This window comes from Leptopilina heterotoma, unplaced genomic scaffold (genome assembly GCF_015476425.1).
Source record: "Leptopilina heterotoma isolate Lh14 unplaced genomic scaffold, ASM1547642v1 Lhet_186, whole genome shotgun sequence".
Taxonomy (NCBI): domain Eukaryota; kingdom Metazoa; phylum Arthropoda; class Insecta; order Hymenoptera; family Figitidae; genus Leptopilina; species Leptopilina heterotoma.
Window position 1 is genome coordinate 155,934 of NW_025110905.1, and position 19,881 is coordinate 175,814.

Consider the following 19,881-nt stretch of genomic DNA (forward strand, 5'->3'; position numbering starts at 1 on the left):
GTGCGGATATACTTCCGAATCGCTCTAACCGCCAATCGTCTTGAAATCGTCGAATGGGTGCAGAAAGGTGCCGATTCAGACTAGTCATGAAAAACATGCCGTTTCAAAAAACACGTGAGAAATCTGCCTTTTTCAAAATAAAATAACAATTATGCAAAATTCAACTAGAAAAATCATTTTTGTATAACTATAACCTTTTCTTCAAATTTTTCTGTACTGACAAGTGTCAACCTAAAATAAAAAAAATGAACGTCAATTTTGAGTTGGCATGTTTCTTAAATCTCAGTTAAAATGGCAGGGTTCTCACGTGTTTTTTGAAACGGCACGATTTACACGACTAGTCTGAATTGGCACCTTCCTTTACCCATCCGACGAAATTTAGTTTCCTTACGTAATTTTGTGCCCTGATTACGAAAATCATATTGAAAATTAGCGACTAGGTCATCTTCATGGTAGCTATAAAATTGTGGATTTTTGCGTTTAACTCGTTGGATTGGATTAATCATAATTTTTTGTTTTTAAAAATATTTGTAAATTTTTCTCTGCTTTCATATGGAGGAGAAAGGAGTTATCCATTTTGGGTTGGAAAATTTTTTTATCAAAATTTAATTGATTAGAGAGATAATTGTGATATTTTTTGTTTTCTATTTAATTCTGAGAAACCCAAGGTGGATGACTCCTTCCTCCTTAATAATTTTTTGTGTTTAAAAATATTTGTAAATGTTTTTCTGCTTTTATTTGGAGGAGGAAGGAGTTTATCTACCTTGGGTTTTTCAGAATTAAATCGAAAACAAAAAATATCGCAATCAAAATTATGATTTATCCAATCCAACGAGTTAAACGCAAAAAAATCACAATTTTATGGTGTTTTTTATGGTTTTTACCATGAAGATGACCTAGTCGCCAATTTACATTATGATGTGTTTTTCGTAATCAGGGCACAAAATTACGTAAGGAAACTAAGGGATATATGATATTATATGATATTCGTAATCAGGGCACAAAATTACGTAAGTATACCATGTTTTATTAAAATCAAACATATGCACTAATCGGAAGTATATCCAAACTAAGTTTCAAGACAGAAATATTATTTAAGTGCACCTGAAACTTGTAACCTTTTTTTCTGTTTATGCATCGTTCATTTGACATGTTTATAACCCATCAAAATATTAAAAAATTATTTTCAGAAATAAATTGCATATTGAATCTATTTTTTTATCATAAACTATTTATTTTGAAGAATTAAGAAACTAAAAAATATTTTTTTATATTGCTAAAAGTTATAATTTGTGAAATATCGTGATTAATAATCAATTTGTTCTTTTACTGGTGTCAATTCTTTCACTGGTGCAACTACCTTAATTAAAAAATGTAAATAATATAAATAAATTAAAAAAATGAAAGTAGTATAATATTTATATCAAAACGTATCAAAAAACAACAGCATAATCATGACTTACTTCAGGTGTGGACAGACTGAAAGAATGAATACGACGATTATTATAGTTAATAATAATAAAATAAAATGTAATTTGGAGTAAAAATAAAATAAAACGTTGCATTATTTTTTCGTTGTTGTTTTAAAAAAAGTTGTAGAGTTCAGCCTTATTAATTCTAATTCAATTACACAAGCTTGTATTGTTTCGCCTCTTAACCCTTTGAGTCATACATTTTTCATGTCATTGAAATCTATTGAAACTGGTTACTCGGGGGTTTTTGGGGTCGCTGAATACGAATCTGGCATCAGATTTTCAAAATTCAAAATGGCGGATCCAATATGGCGGATGCGAAAATAAAAAATTAACAGAATTTGCTTGGAACTCGTTACTCGGGGTTTTTTGGGGTCGCTGAATACGAATCTGGTATCAGACTTTCAAAATTCAAAATGGCGGATCCAATATGGCGGACAAACAAACAAATGACAAACGACAGACTTTCACGAACTATTCTCTCCACAGGTAAGTACCGACTTTAATCAAACAAATGACAATCGACACAATTAACACAAACGATTTCCTCCACAGGTGAGTATCGGCTACAATCGGACAAATCACAATCAACAGACTTACACGAACGATTATCTCTACAGGTAAGTACCGACTTCAAACAAACAAATGACAAACGACAGACTTACACGAACGATTCTCTCCACAGGTAAGTACCGACTTCAAACAAACAAATGACAAACGACAGACTAACACGAACGATTCCCTCCAAAGGTAAGTATCAACTTCATTCAAACAAACGACATTCGAGAAACTATTATTAACGATTCTCTCAACATGTTAATATAGCTTTTACGTTGAAAGAAGGTATTTTGTTGAGTAGAAGCAGTATTATGACCGACAGATTGGCTCAGTCGGATAGATGCCTGGCGTTGGTGGTCGTTTAAGGACCAAGGGTATAAGTATCCTTGGTTCGCGCCCACTTGGCTTGGTATTTTTCCGGCACGTGAGACAATCTGAGCGGGAGATTTGACGTCGAGGTATAATGATGTGCACCGTCGATTATTGTCCGGTACACACCATTAGAACTCGACTGTCGATAAAGCGGTTGTACTCAGAGAGGTTTTCTACAGTTTCCCTCTTCTCTGGCGAGAAAACCCATTGACGGGTGGTCCAGGCGTAATGCGAGTACTCCTAATAAAGTCGGCTGTAGACGCAAATTCGGTTAATATATAGAAAATTTCTAAAGTAGAATGGTTATGCTTAATCCAAAAAAGTATTTCTCGGGGACTCTTGTCGAAGTGCGTAAGGCCAATAGGGCAGGAGTATAAACAATATAAATAAAATAAATAAATAGAAGCAGTATTATTGTTTGTGTTTTTTTACATCACATCCTGCATTAAGTTTGACATTTTCAGTTACTCATCGGTTAGCAAATCTTTACTAATATCTACAGTTTGTTCAATCGGATTGTCAAAAATGGTACATTATATTCAGTATCAAAAAATTAATTCTTTTTTTTATAGACAAATACTATAAAGAGGATTTTACGTTAAACGAGTTACCTGACTGTGGATTGTCAGGATTCATTCACTTTTGATTTTACTCTTTAATTTTATCCGAACGCTTTGAATCTTCTAAGTTTATTAATAAATTTATTAATACTCATGCCAGATTCGTATTCAGCGACCCCAAAAACCCCTGAGTAACCAGTTCCAAGCAAATTCAGTTTATTTTTAATTTTCGCGTCCGCCATATTGGATCCGCCATTTTGAATTTTAAAAATCTGATGCCAGATTCGTATTCAGAGACCCCAAAAACCCCTGAGTAACCAGTTTCAAGCAAATTCAGTTCATTTTTAATTTTCGCGTCCGCCATATTGGATCCGCCATTTTGAATTTTAAAAATCTGATGCTAGATTCGTATTCAGCGACACCAAAAACCCCCGAGTAACGAGTTTTATGAAAATAGGTTTGAAATTTCATCTGAAATACTTTTATTTTATAAAATATTACAAAAAATTGTTATTTATTATTAAAAATTATAAAAAAAATAAAAAAAGTAATTCTAAATAAAGTTTAGGATCTAATTTGTAAAGAAAAAAAATTATCATCTCAAAAATTAGTAAGGATAAGTAGAAAATGAATTTTTTCTGAAAAAGAAGCATTATTTTTTGTTATCTATTTGTTTATAATATTTTTATTGTTAACAAATTGTAAATCAACAGTTTTCTTAGACTTGTTTAGGTATGAGGAACATGCCCGGAAAAAAAACCCTAAATTTATTAATAAATATGCCATAGAAATACTGAAAACTGAGAAGGAAAAGGTGGGTCGCTGAGCGACCCACTGTGACGCAAAGGGTTAATATTTACAACCTTGATGATAACATGCTATTAAGTTTCAGAAAATTATTGGTTCGGATTTTCAATATCTTATTTAATTTGATTTTTAATAAAACTCAAAATTTTGAAATGAAAATCAGTTTTCAAGAAGTAGTGCGAAAAGTAACTTACACTCCACTTTGGTTTTCACACAATTTCCTTCCTGTACGGTTTTCCACTTTAGTTTCTGAATTTACGGCTCGTTTACTTCTACTTCTTTTCTCGTTCGTATCAACTCTAAAGTAGGAAATTTAAAAATATAATCTCACGTTTCTTCATTTGTTTTGTTTTTAGTAACTTATACTAATTTTTAAATTATTTTACTTACGAATTTTGAGAATAAGGTTGCACTTTAGCAACTTTTGGCAGTGAATCATCAGCTTTGAGTATTGGTAGAGCTTTACTTAAGAATTTTAAGGTGTGATTTCGTATTAATTCACTGTAAAAAAGAATGAAACTTTATTTTAATAATTAATTTATTAAATTTTATTAAAATATTCCACAATTTAGAAAAAATAAATTCAACGTTTTCTTATATTACAACGTTTTCTTATTATTATAAAAAACTATATAATTTTATTTAATTAAAGTTAGTTTATTAGCTTAATCCCGATATATAAAAAATATCTATTTTGCAACACTAACCTGTAAAATTGAATTTTACACACAGAAAACTGTGTGTAAAGTACTTCATTTTATAGCGGTGTGTAAAGTGTTACTTCACACACCGCTAGCAGTGTGTTAAATGAATTCTAGTGTGTAAAGTGATTTTCAGTGCGTAAAATGATTACTTTACGCATTCTTGTGACTGTTTGATGAGAAACCATGAATTAAAGCTTTTAAACAACAATTTACAATCACATTTTTATTTTAGCTTCTAGAAAACTTCATTTAACAGTTCCCCCACTACACCTAAACTTTCAGTAATATTGGCAATATTGCTGCAAGTTTAGTTGTTTTAGTGTTGCAAAAAATTTTGTATGACACTCGTGCGTAAATCAGATTATACTTGTGTGACTTGCAGCACTCGCCTTCGGCTCGAGCTGCAAACGTCACACTCGTATAATCAACGATTTTACGCACTTGTATCATAAATAACTATTTTTTAATTGATAGGATATATTAAATATACTATTTTAAAGTTTAGTAGAAAATCAGTGGAATAAAATCCGTAAGTGTCTTTCTTTGATCGTAATAATTATTAATCCAGAGAAAAATATAAATTTTGTGAAATCCACAGCGTAAAGAGTTAACTGAGCATTTCTTTAGAAAAATTAAAAAAAACTGTAAAATAAGATGAAAAAATGTAAAAACTAATTTTTTGAAAGTAGAAAATAATAACTATGTATAGTAACAAATCTTCCAACTCACAAGGGATACGACGATCCTTTGAAATTTTGTTTCATAGGATTTCGAGGGATGTATCCTTTATTGAGATCTCCACAAATATTGTGAATTGATACGTATCCTTTACCCTGTTTTCCAGTATCTATAAATTTTTAATCATATTTAAATGAATAATCACTGTTCCATAAAATTTTGCTACAAGAATAAACGAAAGTGATTCTTACAGGATTTTTGCGATCATATAGGGTAAATTGGTAAAAAGTTGTTCCCCACAATTTTGAGTTATTGCTACATAGTTTTTTGCTTTTAAAGTAAAAAAAGTTGAGTTAAAGTTGAAGGTTCGAGCACTCATTAAAGCCATATTTGAGCTTTTAATCACGTCGCGTTCTTTTTTTATAGTGCTTCAAAAAGTGCCAAAAATGTCATATTTTGACACTTTGACCCAGTTTTTCTCAAAATTGAGACGTGATGGGACAATTTTACTCGCATATTCGTAATCTACTGCAAAAATCCTGTAAGAATCACCTTCGTTTATTCGTGTAGCAAGAAAAAACCTTAATTTTGTCAACTAGAATTGGTGGACTAATTTTAAGCCTAGTCTCCCCAACTAAACTGGGGTATTTTGGAACACCACTAAAAATTCAAACTACACTACCGTTAAAAATTATCGGCACGGCTCCACGCGCATGACCCAAAAAACATACCAATCTTTAAATCACGATTTTTCTGTAAAAACGAATGACAGAAAATTAATATAATATTCTAAGTTAAATGATATACACGGAAAGAAATCTGCTAGTATTATACTTATACCATTGGGCGGCCAATAGATTATGCCATCTGACGCCACCACTATTTTTCAGGCCGAGTAGATGGAATTAGAACATCTCTGCGTAGAATAATACTATGCAGCGATGGACTAATAGAATCTACTCGCCTGAAAAGTAGTAGTGGGGGTCCGATAGAATAAGTCTTTTGGCCGCCCAATGGTATAATACTAGCAGATCTCTTTCCGTGTACATTTGAAAACTTTAATAAATTACACAAAGATATTAGCAATCGACAAAATCAGTCAAAAACCGTATAAAATTGACTATTTCAATGCATTTATCCAAAAACATGCTCAACATTTATAATGATATCTCGCGAACCGAATAAGATTTTTTTTTCTTTTTTGGTCTTAAATTAAAGTTGAAACTTCAATGAGGACATCTATATGACGGGTTCCACGTCAAGTGACCCAGGTCAAAAATTTACATGGAATATTTGAAAAATTTGTAGTTTCTTTAAAACAAAACGAAAATACGTTTTCTATTTTGGGTTTTGCTGCTGTTTTTTAACACTTTCTAATAGTGTGAACAAATGTAGAGAAAAAAAATTGTTTGACCTTGAAAAATTAAATTAAAAAATAAAATTTCATTTTTTTATCAAATGGGCAGTTTGTATTTTTTTAAAAAAAATTTTATCATAAAGGTGAGGTTTTTTCCTAAAAAAAATGTATAGGTCAAAACGTGGGACAAGAACTTTGAACTAGTCAAATTAAGCATTTACTTCTGCCGTGCACCGTCCCACAGTGGAATTTTTTTTACAATTTACTATTAAAAAATGTCTATAGCTTACAATTTTTAACCGATTTGAGTGTTCTTTGTCTTAAGTTAAAGGGGAATAAATTCTTAAGACATCCTTCGAGGCAGATTTTGGAGATTTTAATTATTTATAATTTTTTTTAAATCAAAGTTAACAAATTAATACACTTTTTAAAAAAAAGGAGGTTTATTTTCTTATTTCGTTGATGCACATGATCTAAATCAATTTAAATTCATCCAATATGACCACCAGATAATTAATAAAGCATAAAATAATTTATTTCAATTGTTATAAACAATATATAGCCCAACAACGAACAGGGGCGGTGGATTGCAGCAGTAAATGTTTATTTTGACCAGTTAAAAGTTCTTGTCCCACGTTTTGACCTATACATTTTTTTTAGGAAAAAACGTCACCTTTATGATAAAAATTTTTTTTAAAAAATAAAAACTGTCCATTTGATGAAAAAATGAAATTTTATTTTTTAATTTAATTTTTCAAGGTCTAACATTTTTTTTCTCTACATTTGTTTACACCATTAGAGAGTGTTGAAAAACAGCAGAAAAACCCAAAATAGAAAACGTATTTTCGTTTTGTTTTAAAGAAACTACAAATTTTTCAAATATTCCATGTTAGACCAAAAATTTAAACTTTGACCCCCTCCAGTTTTAATATTTGTTTAAATAAATTAATAATATTTGGTATTTTTAATTGTATCTAATAGGACTACTGTTTCTGCAAAATTTTAACCCGATCCCAAACATTTAAAATTTTGACCTGGGTCACTTAACGTGGAACCCGTCATATAAGTTTTAAATTTTTTATACAATTTTTAAAAAATATACAGGAGTTAATATATTATAACTTATATAATTATAAGCTTTCGAATAGTATATTGGTTAATTTTCTGATAATTGGTTTTAAGGAAAAATCGTGATTTAAAGATTGGTATGTTTTTGAGCCATGCGCGTGGAGCAGTATCGATAATTTCCGAAGGTAGTGTATGTCATTTTTTAAAGTAGTTTTGAGTATTTTTTCGGTTTTTCTAATCTTTTGGTCACATTTTTTAAGATAATAAAAAAGTAAAAACGCCATTCTTTCCTTATTAAAAACGAAGTAAATGCATTTTTTTACTTAATTTTGAATAAATTGTTCCATCAACGAAATAATATTTGGGTACTTTGGTATTCCAATTAGGGCGAGTATCGTATGAGCCAGCTTTGTCAGGGAGTCTATAGTTTAATAATAAAATATATTAATATAACATATTAATATAATATTATTTTAATAATATGCTTTCAGGCAACATGTGACTTTGACATTTTTTTTCTCTGAAGTAAATGCACTTCAAAATTTGATTTTTTTATATTTGGACGATGGATTTGAAAAAATAAATATGAATATTAAACGTTATTACGCTTAATACTCATATTTATTTTTTTTATTATATTTATTTACTTTCCCCGCAACGAGCAGGGTTTGAGGATACAAATACAAAAATTTTCACAAATACATCTTAACCTATATACATACATTTGTCTTAACCTATATTTACATTTGCCTTAACCTAAATTTAGAACAAGTATAACCTAATACATACAATTCCATATCACGCACTCATTTATCCATTCTTTTCCAGAGACCGGGCTTCCGTTTCCTGTCTTTTTGACCCTTTTTGGCCTTAATTATGCCCAACGTTATCGCCCACTTCTGATACTTCTAATAACCCACATTTTTCATTTAACTCTTTCATCTATTTTACCCCTTGCCCATTTTAATCCAAAATCCATCTAACTTTTTCATTCATACTCCAATTTTCATCCATTTCAGTCATTCCTCTACTACATCTTTCCAACACATGCTCCCATGCCTCCAAGTCATACTGACACACTCTGCACATTTTCATATATCTTTCTAACACTCCCTCATCCTTTCACCCATTCTATACTTTAGAACCCTTTTCTAAATCGTTTCCCTTTTCTTTTTAAATAAGTACTTTGGCACTCCCACTCCATACTTATACCATTTGTTTTTTTTTTTGATTTTCCAATCTTTTTCCATCTATCTTCTGCATCTCTTTCTTTCCATCCTTCCTCTAAACCATACTATTCCTTTCCGTCCTTTCTACCTTTCTCTAAAACCATTCTTCTCCCCTTTTCCAACCTCGACATTTCTTTCCCCCCGTTCCCTTTTCAATAATTTCTCTGAACAGCTGAGTCCACTTATTTCCTTTTCCATTTCGCAACCTCTCTTCAAATCCCAATGCTCTTTTTCTTTGCCTTACTATCATTTTCTTTCTGCCTATCTCCTCCCTTAACACGTATCCTGGACATTTCATACTCACCCCCATTGTCCATCTCATATACTTTTCATGCATACTGCCCAGCAAACACTGTTACAGATCTGTTACAGAACTGTGACAAATAATTGAAGAACATGTGATGTAACTGGTGACTCACAGGGGACTCACTGGGTACGCAAAATGTCGTAGTCAGAAGGTTTCAAAGTTACAAGCATAAGGAAAGGCTTAAAAATTACTTTTTAAATGAAAGATTAAAGCAATAATTTTAAGCTTAATTAATGAAATTTCTACATTTTTATAACAAATTTATATTCTATAATTTTTCATTTAAATATAAATAGATTTTACAAAATTCTTTGTGAAATTAATTTATCAAAAAAATTTGCTATTACGAATAATAATAATGTCAAACAATTAACGAATAATTACATTCTCGATTACATTACATGCACCTTTAAAACATTTATGAGACTTTTATACATAATAATATTGTTTAAATAGTCACTAGAAGAATAATAAAACTGAAGAAAATTTAAAGATAGAGTAAAAAATGCTACTGATAGTAGTATAAAAGAAATAAGAAAGCAATTTGTTGTCAATAATTACTATATGAGTGATTCTCCACAAAGTGGTAACTTTTGAATATGTTAAAATTTTCTTTTTTAATTAAATTTTTTGGAAATTTTTTATTTAGATCTTTTTAATAAAGCTTGAAAATGATTATTTTATAGATATTTGAGTTTAATTCTTTCTTTAGTTTTATATACAAACAATTTAAAAATTTGTAATTTAAAGGTTAAATAATTTATTTGAAAAAGTTAATTTTCGACTGTGAATAATTATAAATAGTGTAAATAAGCAAATAATTACTTTAAACTGCTTTAATAAATAAATAAATAATATTTTTACTCATACCTGTTATTGAAATTACTTGTTTTGATACAGGTAAATCGAGGTTAATAATATTTATTCAAGAAAACAAAACACTTCCATTACGCGAAACGAAATTAGGAACTGGAGTTTACAAATCAAAGAAAAAAATTCATTGAAACAGTAAAAATTCATAAAAATAATAGTATATTAAGCAACAAGAGGAGAAAGGCAGCCATTTCTTTACGGTGATTTTTGTGACACGAGTGGAGGTCGAGGGCGCCGTAGGCGCCCCGAGACCGGAACGAGTGTCACAAAAATCATCGTAAAGAAATTGGCTGCCTTTATTCTCGTGTTACTTACGATATTTTTTATTCCTAATGCACAAAAGCGGCGATTTCAGATAGCAGACGACAGGGAGTAAAAGTCATTCACTTGTTCGATTTGTATGAAAATGGCGGCCGATTTCTCCCTTGGGCAAGAAAAATGCATGTGAACAGCTAATTTTCTTGCCCTTGGGAGAACACGGCCGCCATTTTCATACGGTCGAAGAAATGAATGACTTTCCTCCCTGTCGGCTGCTATCAGAAAGCGCCGTTTTTGTGCATGTGGGATAAAAACAATTTTTGCAGATTATTAAAGAGATTTGCTTACTCTAAATCACTATTATTTTTATTTTTTTTTATACATTTAGAATTCGGCAATTTTGTCGGGTATGGAGTTACATACCATTAAAATACGCTATAAAATAATAGTAACTTTTGTAGTTTTAAATTTAAAAATTATATTTCTTTTTGCAAATTTAACATAAATACAACTTATTAACTTAATAATATTAATGGCAAATAAAATCGCACTAAAAAAGGGAATAAAATTAATGAAAATCAATGAAATTGTAAACTCCAGTTCTAAATAAAAAAAGATTGGGGAAAATATTAAAAAAATATTTTTACACAGATTTTTTAATGGAAATTAGAAAACGACACACTAAAACTTAGTTTTTGAGATGAACTTTCGAATAGAATAAATAAAAAAACGTTTAAAATAAAGTTTGTGCAAAATAAAACATATTAAACTTCATGATTCATGTGTGGAGAAACGACAAATGTGCATTTTTTGAACATTTGCAATTGAATTACAACTTTTGTTTTAATTAAAAAAATTTTTTCGATTATTATATTACTAAAAAACATATTGAAGATTAATTATGCAAAAGTTTGAAGTAGATTAGATAACAATTTTTCAAGTTATTAAATAGGAAACAGAGGGGAAGCAAAAGTGACCACTTAATGAAGAATCACCCATATAGGTATTTTTTATAAATTATTACGAATTATATTATATTATATTAAAAATAATATGAACTACACCAAATTTGTTAGAAGACTGCATTGCAACAGATGTTTAGACCAATTACACAACAATGTTCATACACAGTTATAGAACAAGGTTGGAACAACAGTTACAGAAAATTTGCGACATTAAAGTTATGTAACTCTTACATCACATTGTGATAGAACTGTGACATAAGCATAATACAGAACTATTCTGTAACTAACTTGTAACTATGTTCTAGAACTCTGTTACAATCAGGTTCTATCACAGATCTATAACTAGTTAGGAACAAATGTTCTATAACACTGTAACCTCACTGTTATAGAATACTTATATAACGTGTTTGCTGGGTGTCCACTCTTCTCCATTCTTTCAAACCTCATACTTCCACATCATAACACAAAACTGACCACACCAACATGATATTATGATACAGCCACATTCTCTTTCTCCAATCATTCTTAAACCTTCTCTTATCTATACCCCACACCTGCCCTAATATCTTTCCTGACTTTTCTATTCTTCTTCCCAGCTGCAAATTCATGACTCCCATTATATTTTAACCAGTACCCCAAATAAGAAAATTCAGTTCATTCCTCAACCTTTCTCCCATTCAACTTCCACTCATACTCAACTCCTCCTCTTCTATTCCTAAATCTCACAATCTTCGTTTTCTCCACATTCATCTACAAATCCTTTTCTTTTGCATACATCTCAAAATCATTCATCAACAGGTTCATTCCTTTTTCGCAATCAGCCAACAAGACTATATCGTCCGCATACGTCATTGAGTAAATTTTTCCTGCTCCCAGGATAGCCTTTCCTTTACCTTTTTTCCCTAACCTTCCCTATAAGTCAGCTATTAACAGGCTGAAAAGAATGGGACTCAGCGGACACCCTTGCATTAACCCCCTGTCCATCCATACTTTAGACTTTTCGCCTTCATTCCATCTTGTCCCGCTGCTTTGTTTCTCTTCATTCTATCAATTGTCGTATCTACTTCTTCCCTGCTTATCTCTTTCCTCTCTTCTTTATTACCACCCTTCTTTTTTTCCCACTACTCTCTCTTCCACACCCCTACTTATTTCCTTAAAAATTACTGAAACCTCACTTATTTTAACGGTGTTCGGTGGTCTCTAAAATTTTTCGATAATGTGTGACTAACAGTTATCACCCAACAAATACGGCATTGACCGGTGTAAATGACGTGAAATTGGTAAACATTCATTTTCTAACAAATTTCCCTCTGTTCAAAGGCACTTTTTTACAAAATTTGACAACGTACATTTGACAAATCACAAATGTTTTTAATTGTCTGAATTCAAAAGATTTTGTCAATCCATAGAAACGCGGTTGCAGCATTGGAATTACCATAGCAATGTAATGAGAATCATTTGGACAGTTGAGCCTTTACGCTTCCTGCATAGTTCTGCCCTCTACTAGCGAAATGGCTGTAACATACGTCTTTCCGCCTGTCATTACATTACTTTTGTATTTCCAATCCTACAACCGCGTTTCTGCATGAATTAACAAAATCTTTTGAATTCAGACAATTAAAAACATTTGTGACAAATGTACGTTGTCAGATTTTGTAAAAAGTGCCTGTGTGCAGAGAAAAACTAGTTCGAAAACGGTTGTTTACTAATTTCACGTCATTTCAAACAGGCAGTACCGTTTTTTGGGCGATAACTGTAAGTCGCACATAACCTACAAATTTCAGAGACCATCGAACGTTCTTAAGTATCGTTTACTTAACCCTCTGCCTACGCTGACTTATCCCTACTTTAGCACTTTTAAATGTGATTCCCATAGTCCCCATCAGGCGACCGAATTGTCGTTTTTTGTCGATAACGGTCACTTGAGAAGACAAAGGGTTAAAGTCGCGTTTATCTGAACCCATTATCGCTTCAGTTACTTTCAGTTAGGATCTGCCCTAACCCCACTTGTATTAGCTCATGCGCAGTACGCGACAAAACAAAAGATACATTGAGTTCAAATAAAACCAGCTAATCATGTCAATTTATCGAATTACGTCACCAACATAAGTTTAGCCTACCAAAGTACAAATAAACGCGACACTTCGTGTCGAATTGCGTGGGGCCATTTTCAAATAAGTACTTTGTACATTCTTTTATTCCTATATTCCTGTCCACTGGCCCCTCTTCTTTCTGTCCCTATTTATTATTTCCCATTCCCTTTCCTCCCTAACGGCATTTTTAACTTCTTTCATAAATAAATGTTTTATAAATAAATTTTTTTCCATAAATGAATTTTTCATTTTTTTAATGTTGTTTGTCTCTCATCTTTTACGAGGATATGACATTATTTATTTATTTAAACTCGTTTTGAACCCAAAGGTTTATACAAGTGGAGTCTCATAACAGAGAGTCTAAGAATATTTACAACGAGTACAGAGTTAATGAAAATTACAAAGTTCTACTGATACGCTCTCGCAAAATTTTAACTATCAATTGTACAAATCTTTTTATTATATTAACGTTTTCTGAAGACATAATATTGAGCCAAGCTTGAAAACAATCTGCACCATTCATCACTTCCGGAAAATAAGATTTACATATATGCACACATGCAGGACAATCAATTAACAAATGAAACAGAGAGTCATAATCTGTTTTACAAAACGCACAAACAAAATTCTTTTTAAAGCAGTACACAAAATTATCAGCTATAATTCGACAAACATACTTATTGAGCAATCTGATCTGGGCAATAGTTCTCCTAAGTGCTAAAGAGGATCTACATTTTAAATATGATTGTGCAACTGGTTGAAGGGTAAGAGAAGAATAAAAACAAAGACTACTTGACGAAGAGCACCGCGCCTCATCCAAGGATCGAAGGGAAGGTCCAAATCTCTCTAGGATTAAACTGATAGAATGCTCGATAGAGTCCAGGGAAATGTCCGACCACAAATCAATTATATTATACTCCACAAAAAACCCTAACTGCGCGAACCAATTAAAACCGTTCGAGGGGTCGCTCAACGCCAAGCTCCTAAGCCTCTCAAAACACTGCCTGGGATATCTGTGAGATTGCATTTTCGAAATTTTTTTAATCCAGTTCAGCGTCAATGAGAGGACTCCATGAGCCAGGTGCAGAGAACCCGTCTCTAGTCGAACTGCATAATCTGATGTGTTTAATGGCAGAAGCAAAAGCTTCTTATAAAACAACACTTGTATACGTGTTCCAAGAGTAAGCACCTAGAGAGAAAATAGACCTTAATATCCCACCGATCGCCGGGCGCGCACCACTCGTCGCCACAGCCACCTGGTGCGCAAATGAGCCTGAATTTGAAAAAATAACTCCTAAATAATTATACTCCTTCACCACCTCGATAACCTCCTCTCCATACTTAAAAGAACTAAACTTTTTCGCCACTGACCCCCCAGACTTCGTAAAATTCACTACTTTCGTCTTATTAGTATTAACAATCAACTCATTTTCCATACAATAAGATCGAAGCGCTTCTAAATTTATGTAAAATAAATCTATTCAATCACAAATTGTAAATATATATTTTCAAAACATTTGGTTGGACATATTGTTTATAAATTAAGTTATATATTATTATTTTTACATACACTACCGTCCAAAAGTATCAGGACGATTACATTCGACTCTATGAAAAAACATGACTTTGTTTTTTCAATTACTTTTTCAATCATATCTCGGAAATAAAAGGAGGTACAAAAAAAACTTAAATACGGTTAGAGAAAGCTGATTAAATTCTGCGTAAAATAAGCCATCTTTGAAGTCATTTCGTTAATTATTTGTTAAGTTGTAGAGTTTGAAAGAAATAAAAAAAATTATCAAATTTTCTCATTTTTGTCTCATGAGTAGCGTTGTACGTCCAAATTAAGATCAAATTTGACGTTTTTCCCAACCTCAGGTCAAACAGAGATCCCTTTATGCTCTTTTAGAAGTTGTGTGTAAAACCTCTGTTTCTTTTTCCCTGGAAACATGTGTTTACAATGTGATTCTGTGTTACATTTTTGGATTCTTTTTCTTGTTTAATTGATAATGTCTCAAAGACTGACCTAAATTGTATCGACTTTGCAACTCATATATGGTTTATATAAACTTTGCAGTCTTTAATGCAGGTGTGAAGTTTTTCTTTTTTAAGTGAATATTTTTCATTTTGACTGTACTTTATCGTACCCAAATTATGTTTTGTTTGGCGGTACATCAAGGTCTTTATCATGAATCAAGAAAGCACAACACAAACTGTCGTGAACGATTCTATTTCCCTGTGTGTGCCTCGTGCGAGTACTGCTTCGGGCGAACAAGATAGTATGAGTGGGCTCAAATATGTACTGAGTGTAAAACTCGCGTAGTGAAAAAGTGCACGTATTGTGCAGTTTGTAATGCTTCATACCATGACCCTTAGAGGGTGTCTAAAAAAGTGTTGTGTTCCCCCATCACCCACCTCAGTTTCCCCTGCCCTTAATGACATAGAAGCGGTTTTCAAGGAACAAATTGACATTCTTCAGACATCTATGAGTAGTGAGTTTGCGGAAGTTAAAAAATCTATTGCTAATTTATCTGCCAATATTGACAAGAACAGCTCATGCATCACAGAGTGTGAATCTCTGATAACTGATATGGGTCAACGGGTTAAGGAACTCGAGGTCGAGGTTGCCGAGGTAAACAAAATTAACCACACAACTGATTTCTCTGCATGTCTAAGTGAGATGGAGGACCGTATGAATATGTAGGTCGAAAAATGTGATTAACTTTGGTGTTGAAGAGAATGATGCCTTGGTATCTAACGTCGAAAACAAGGACAAAGACTTCATCACTCGCCCAAATATAAATAAAAGATAAAAAAAATTGATTTTTAAACTTACCTATAAAATGCCAATAAACACCATATTTTAATCATATGTTTCTAAAAAGTTTGTAAATATTAAAAAATGTATTACTACTTAATATAAAGTACTTTTAATGAACTTTCATATTTTGGGCTTACTTTATAATTTTATAATACGGAAATGTAAAAACTTCCACATTTTATATTGAGTCTTTTATGATTTTCGGTGATTTTAATCACTTATATTTCTTCAAGTGCGAAACGAAAAAAAAAATTTTGGTCTTTATATTTAAGTTGAACCTTTTTTTCCATACTGTCAAATTTTGGTGATTGAGAATGAGTTACTTTTCAGTTTTATTCTGGTTTAAAAAATCTCCTTCCAAACACTTTAAGTGTTAAAATGCAAGCAGTAGATTTTTGCAAGAATGTTGAGACAGCCAACTTCAGTGCTATTCAGTATAAGTTTTTACATTTCTGTATTATAAAATTAAAAACTGCACGTAATATGGAAGTACATTAAAAGTATTTAATATTAAGTACACTGCAAAAATTTAGTGACTACAAAGTTACTTCTTTTTGCTTAGGCAAAACGCCTAAGCAGGATAAAAAGGGAAGCTGTCGCAAGCATGAGATAAAAAAGATAGACGAAATTTCTGTCCTTTTTTATCTCATGCTGGCGACAGCTTACCTTTTTATCCTGCTTAGGCCTAACATTCATTTTCATAAAGAAAATCAGAGTGACCAAAGTCATTGAAAAAGCGAGATTAAGTTGCGTTTTTGTAGATTGCATTCTTTGCATTGCTTTTCGAATAACCTGCTTGTATGTAGTCATTGCATGTTGAAATACAAGTAATTTAAAAAATGTTTAAACTCTCATAAATTGTCGGAGGAAAAACGAACCGGTAAATTACCGCAATCTTCTTTCTCTCCTCGACGTAATTTACCGTCTTTAGAACACTAATGGATTGATCCAATAAAATGATAGTTATATTGAAAGTTACTTTATCCTTTTTTGAAACGAGTGATAACTTACCGTGACATTCCTTATCACTGTCAATATAAGGTGGAGGTTTAACTTTTGGTGGTTCTGCATTTGGTGATTCAACAAAAGCATAGTAACCTTCCGGTGGTTCATCTTCCTGAACAATTGTGTTCAGTGCGGGTGATTTTGAACCTTTTTCCTTTTCTGTATTCTCAGCTCCATATGTAAAGCCACACAGGACTATCATCTGTAAACAAAATTCAATTGTTTCTCTTGTATTTTAACTTTTTTTGGCTTAAGTAGAAAATATACAGTCAAATCAAAAGTTTTTTTATAGGATTATCCTTATTTAGAAACGAGTAGATATGCAAATTAGGTAAAGTAAGACACTTTTATGAATTTTGTTTTGGAAAGAGAAAGAAATTATGGTTAAATTTGAAGAGAGATAGTCTTTTGTCAGTTTTATTGTGAAGACGAAGTAAAGAACAGTAAGGTTTTCAGACAAAGATATTCTTATGCCAATTGTAATTATGTAGAAAAAGGTAAACAATTTTAAACGAAAAAGTTCTTATGTTATTCTTCCTTGATAGAGGGAGAAAAGACTAGCGTTAAATCGTTAGTTCTATTCCAAAATTATTACCTGAATCAAACATACAAACCTGAGGGTTAGTATTGTCATATTGTATACTTTGATTATACAGGATATAAATACCGTAAACTGGGGCTATTAGGAACAAAATTCTGTTTTCGGGTGGAGTTGATGCTATTATTGGCGCCGTTTATCGATAAATTGTGTTAATTGCTTTTGAAAAATTGTTGCTGTGGTAACTGGCAATACTTTTCAATGCAATAATTGTGACTATTAATTATTTTGTAAACAATAGTCGCTTGTAAGTGACTTAATCTGTTTTAGAAAAGTTTCAAACGTGGAAAACATTTGATTGCTGAGGTTAGTTGTTTCATTTTTAACTTCTCAAAGTGATTGTTTTTTATTAATGGCATTTCTTATGGGAAACTTTATTGAGTTCACTAAGTAATAAATATGTTTATTTTGTATTAACAGTAAGATTTTAGAAACAAAAACCAAAATTTACAAACGGCGGGTATATAAGGAACACAATTGTGTTCGGAATAAATAATTATTCCGAATTGCTAAAGCGTGTTGTCAAAACGTATTTTTTCGTAATTTCTTTTGTTTTTTATCACCTAATTTGGTTTTAGTGTTCAAAGATGATTCAAAATTGTAAAAGAGTGTTAGGACCGTCAAGTCGCAAAAAACGACCAGTGATTCCATCATAAACCACAACTAATGATACCAGCAACGTTTAAAACACGCATTCGCTCTTTTAGTTTTGTTTTTACATTTGTTTTGTATTATGTATTTACTTTCGAGTAATAAAAAATAACTTTTTTAACTTTAAATACGTTTTCCAATGGTTTTACCGTCTTTTTCCTAATAGCCCCATTTTGTAATTTCAAAAAATGCGTCTCTTTCGTCTTTTTTGCTTAAAATTCCAGCTTTGATCAAGACAATTAATTAACCCTTCAAAGTGCTCGCCAAGATGAAGAAAAGAAACAAAAAATTAAGGCAATATTTCAATACACAAAAAAGTTGCAAGACTTTAAAGTTGAAATCTGTTCGTAATAGCCCCAATTTACGGTATATGGATGATTCTCCGCGTAGCGCACAATTTAATGTCCCTCATGTTTTTTAAGAAATCAGTTTCATATATTCTAATAAATTCAACGTCGACAACTTATTTCCATGATAACAAATAAAAGTCTATAGTCGTTTTCATTTAAAAAATTATAATTTTACTGAAAAATCGGTTTTAAGGTGCCAAAACGTCATGGTGTAATCAGTCCCCACTGCCATTTCATATATAAAATGTTATTTTTTTAGTAAAATATAATAATAAATATAATGAATATTGACATTTTCTTATTGTCTAAATTAGTAGAATTGAGAAAAACAAAACACTTATGGGAAAAAAATTTATTGTTTAATATTTTTGTAGATATTTCTTGTCTCCCGTTTTCGCGTCATGGTATCATCACTTTGTAAAATTGCCTAATTTACATAAAAAATCAAATCGAAAAATTACTTAACATTAATAAAAAGCATTAATAAACTCTCCTAAGTAAATTACTAAAAAAGAAATTAATAAAAAAATTTATTTTTCTGTTTTATATGTGTTACAAGCATGAAAGTTGCATAGGGAATCACAGAATCGTCATTGTCGAATCATAATATATTTGCAATAAAATTAATAATTATTTATATTTTACCTCAAAACAAGTTTAATAGTATAAAGTAAGTGAAAACAAAAGACGTGGAAAAAAAGAATTTTTAAAATCGATAATAATTTGCTTAAAAAATTAGATTTTCTTGTGCGTCATGGTCGAATCAGAGCGTCATGGTGTAATTAATTTTACATGGGTGTTTATTGTAAAACAGAAAATTATAATTATTTTGTCTGTCCCACCACGAATATTTCGTTCTTGAATATTGAACTTTAAAATTCTATATCGACTTTTACTTAATTTGAAAAAAAAATATTTCAAAAATAGTAAAATCCAAATTGTGTGCTACGCGGAGAATCACCCACACTGTACAAAATTTTTGGGGTAATTTTACCAAAAATGTTTTGGAAGTAATTTACACCAAGAATTTGTGGGTAAAAATACACAAGATTTTTGGAAGTTTTACCCAAAATTTCTTGAAAAAATTCCTATTAAGTTTTAGGTAAAAATGCACAACAGTTTTAGTGATTTTACCCAAACATTTTGGAAGAAATA

General features: G+C 31.3%; 1 protein-coding gene across 1 annotated transcript in view; it reads right to left on the reverse strand.

The window, feature by feature from the left end:
• LOC122500436 overlaps positions 1–19,881 on the reverse strand; it is a 146,465-nt gene that overhangs the window by 51,670 nt on the left and 74,914 nt on the right. The window contains exons 2-5 of the mRNA XM_043609361.1: positions 17,134–17,329; positions 5,203–5,320; positions 4,160–4,270; positions 3,964–4,068 (exon numbers count right to left, since the gene is read on the reverse strand). Coding sequence (XP_043465296.1) covers positions 3,964–4,068; positions 4,160–4,270; positions 5,203–5,320; positions 17,134–17,329 — 530 coding nt within the window. The remainder of the gene's footprint in view (positions 1–3,963; positions 4,069–4,159; positions 4,271–5,202; positions 5,321–17,133; positions 17,330–19,881) is intronic.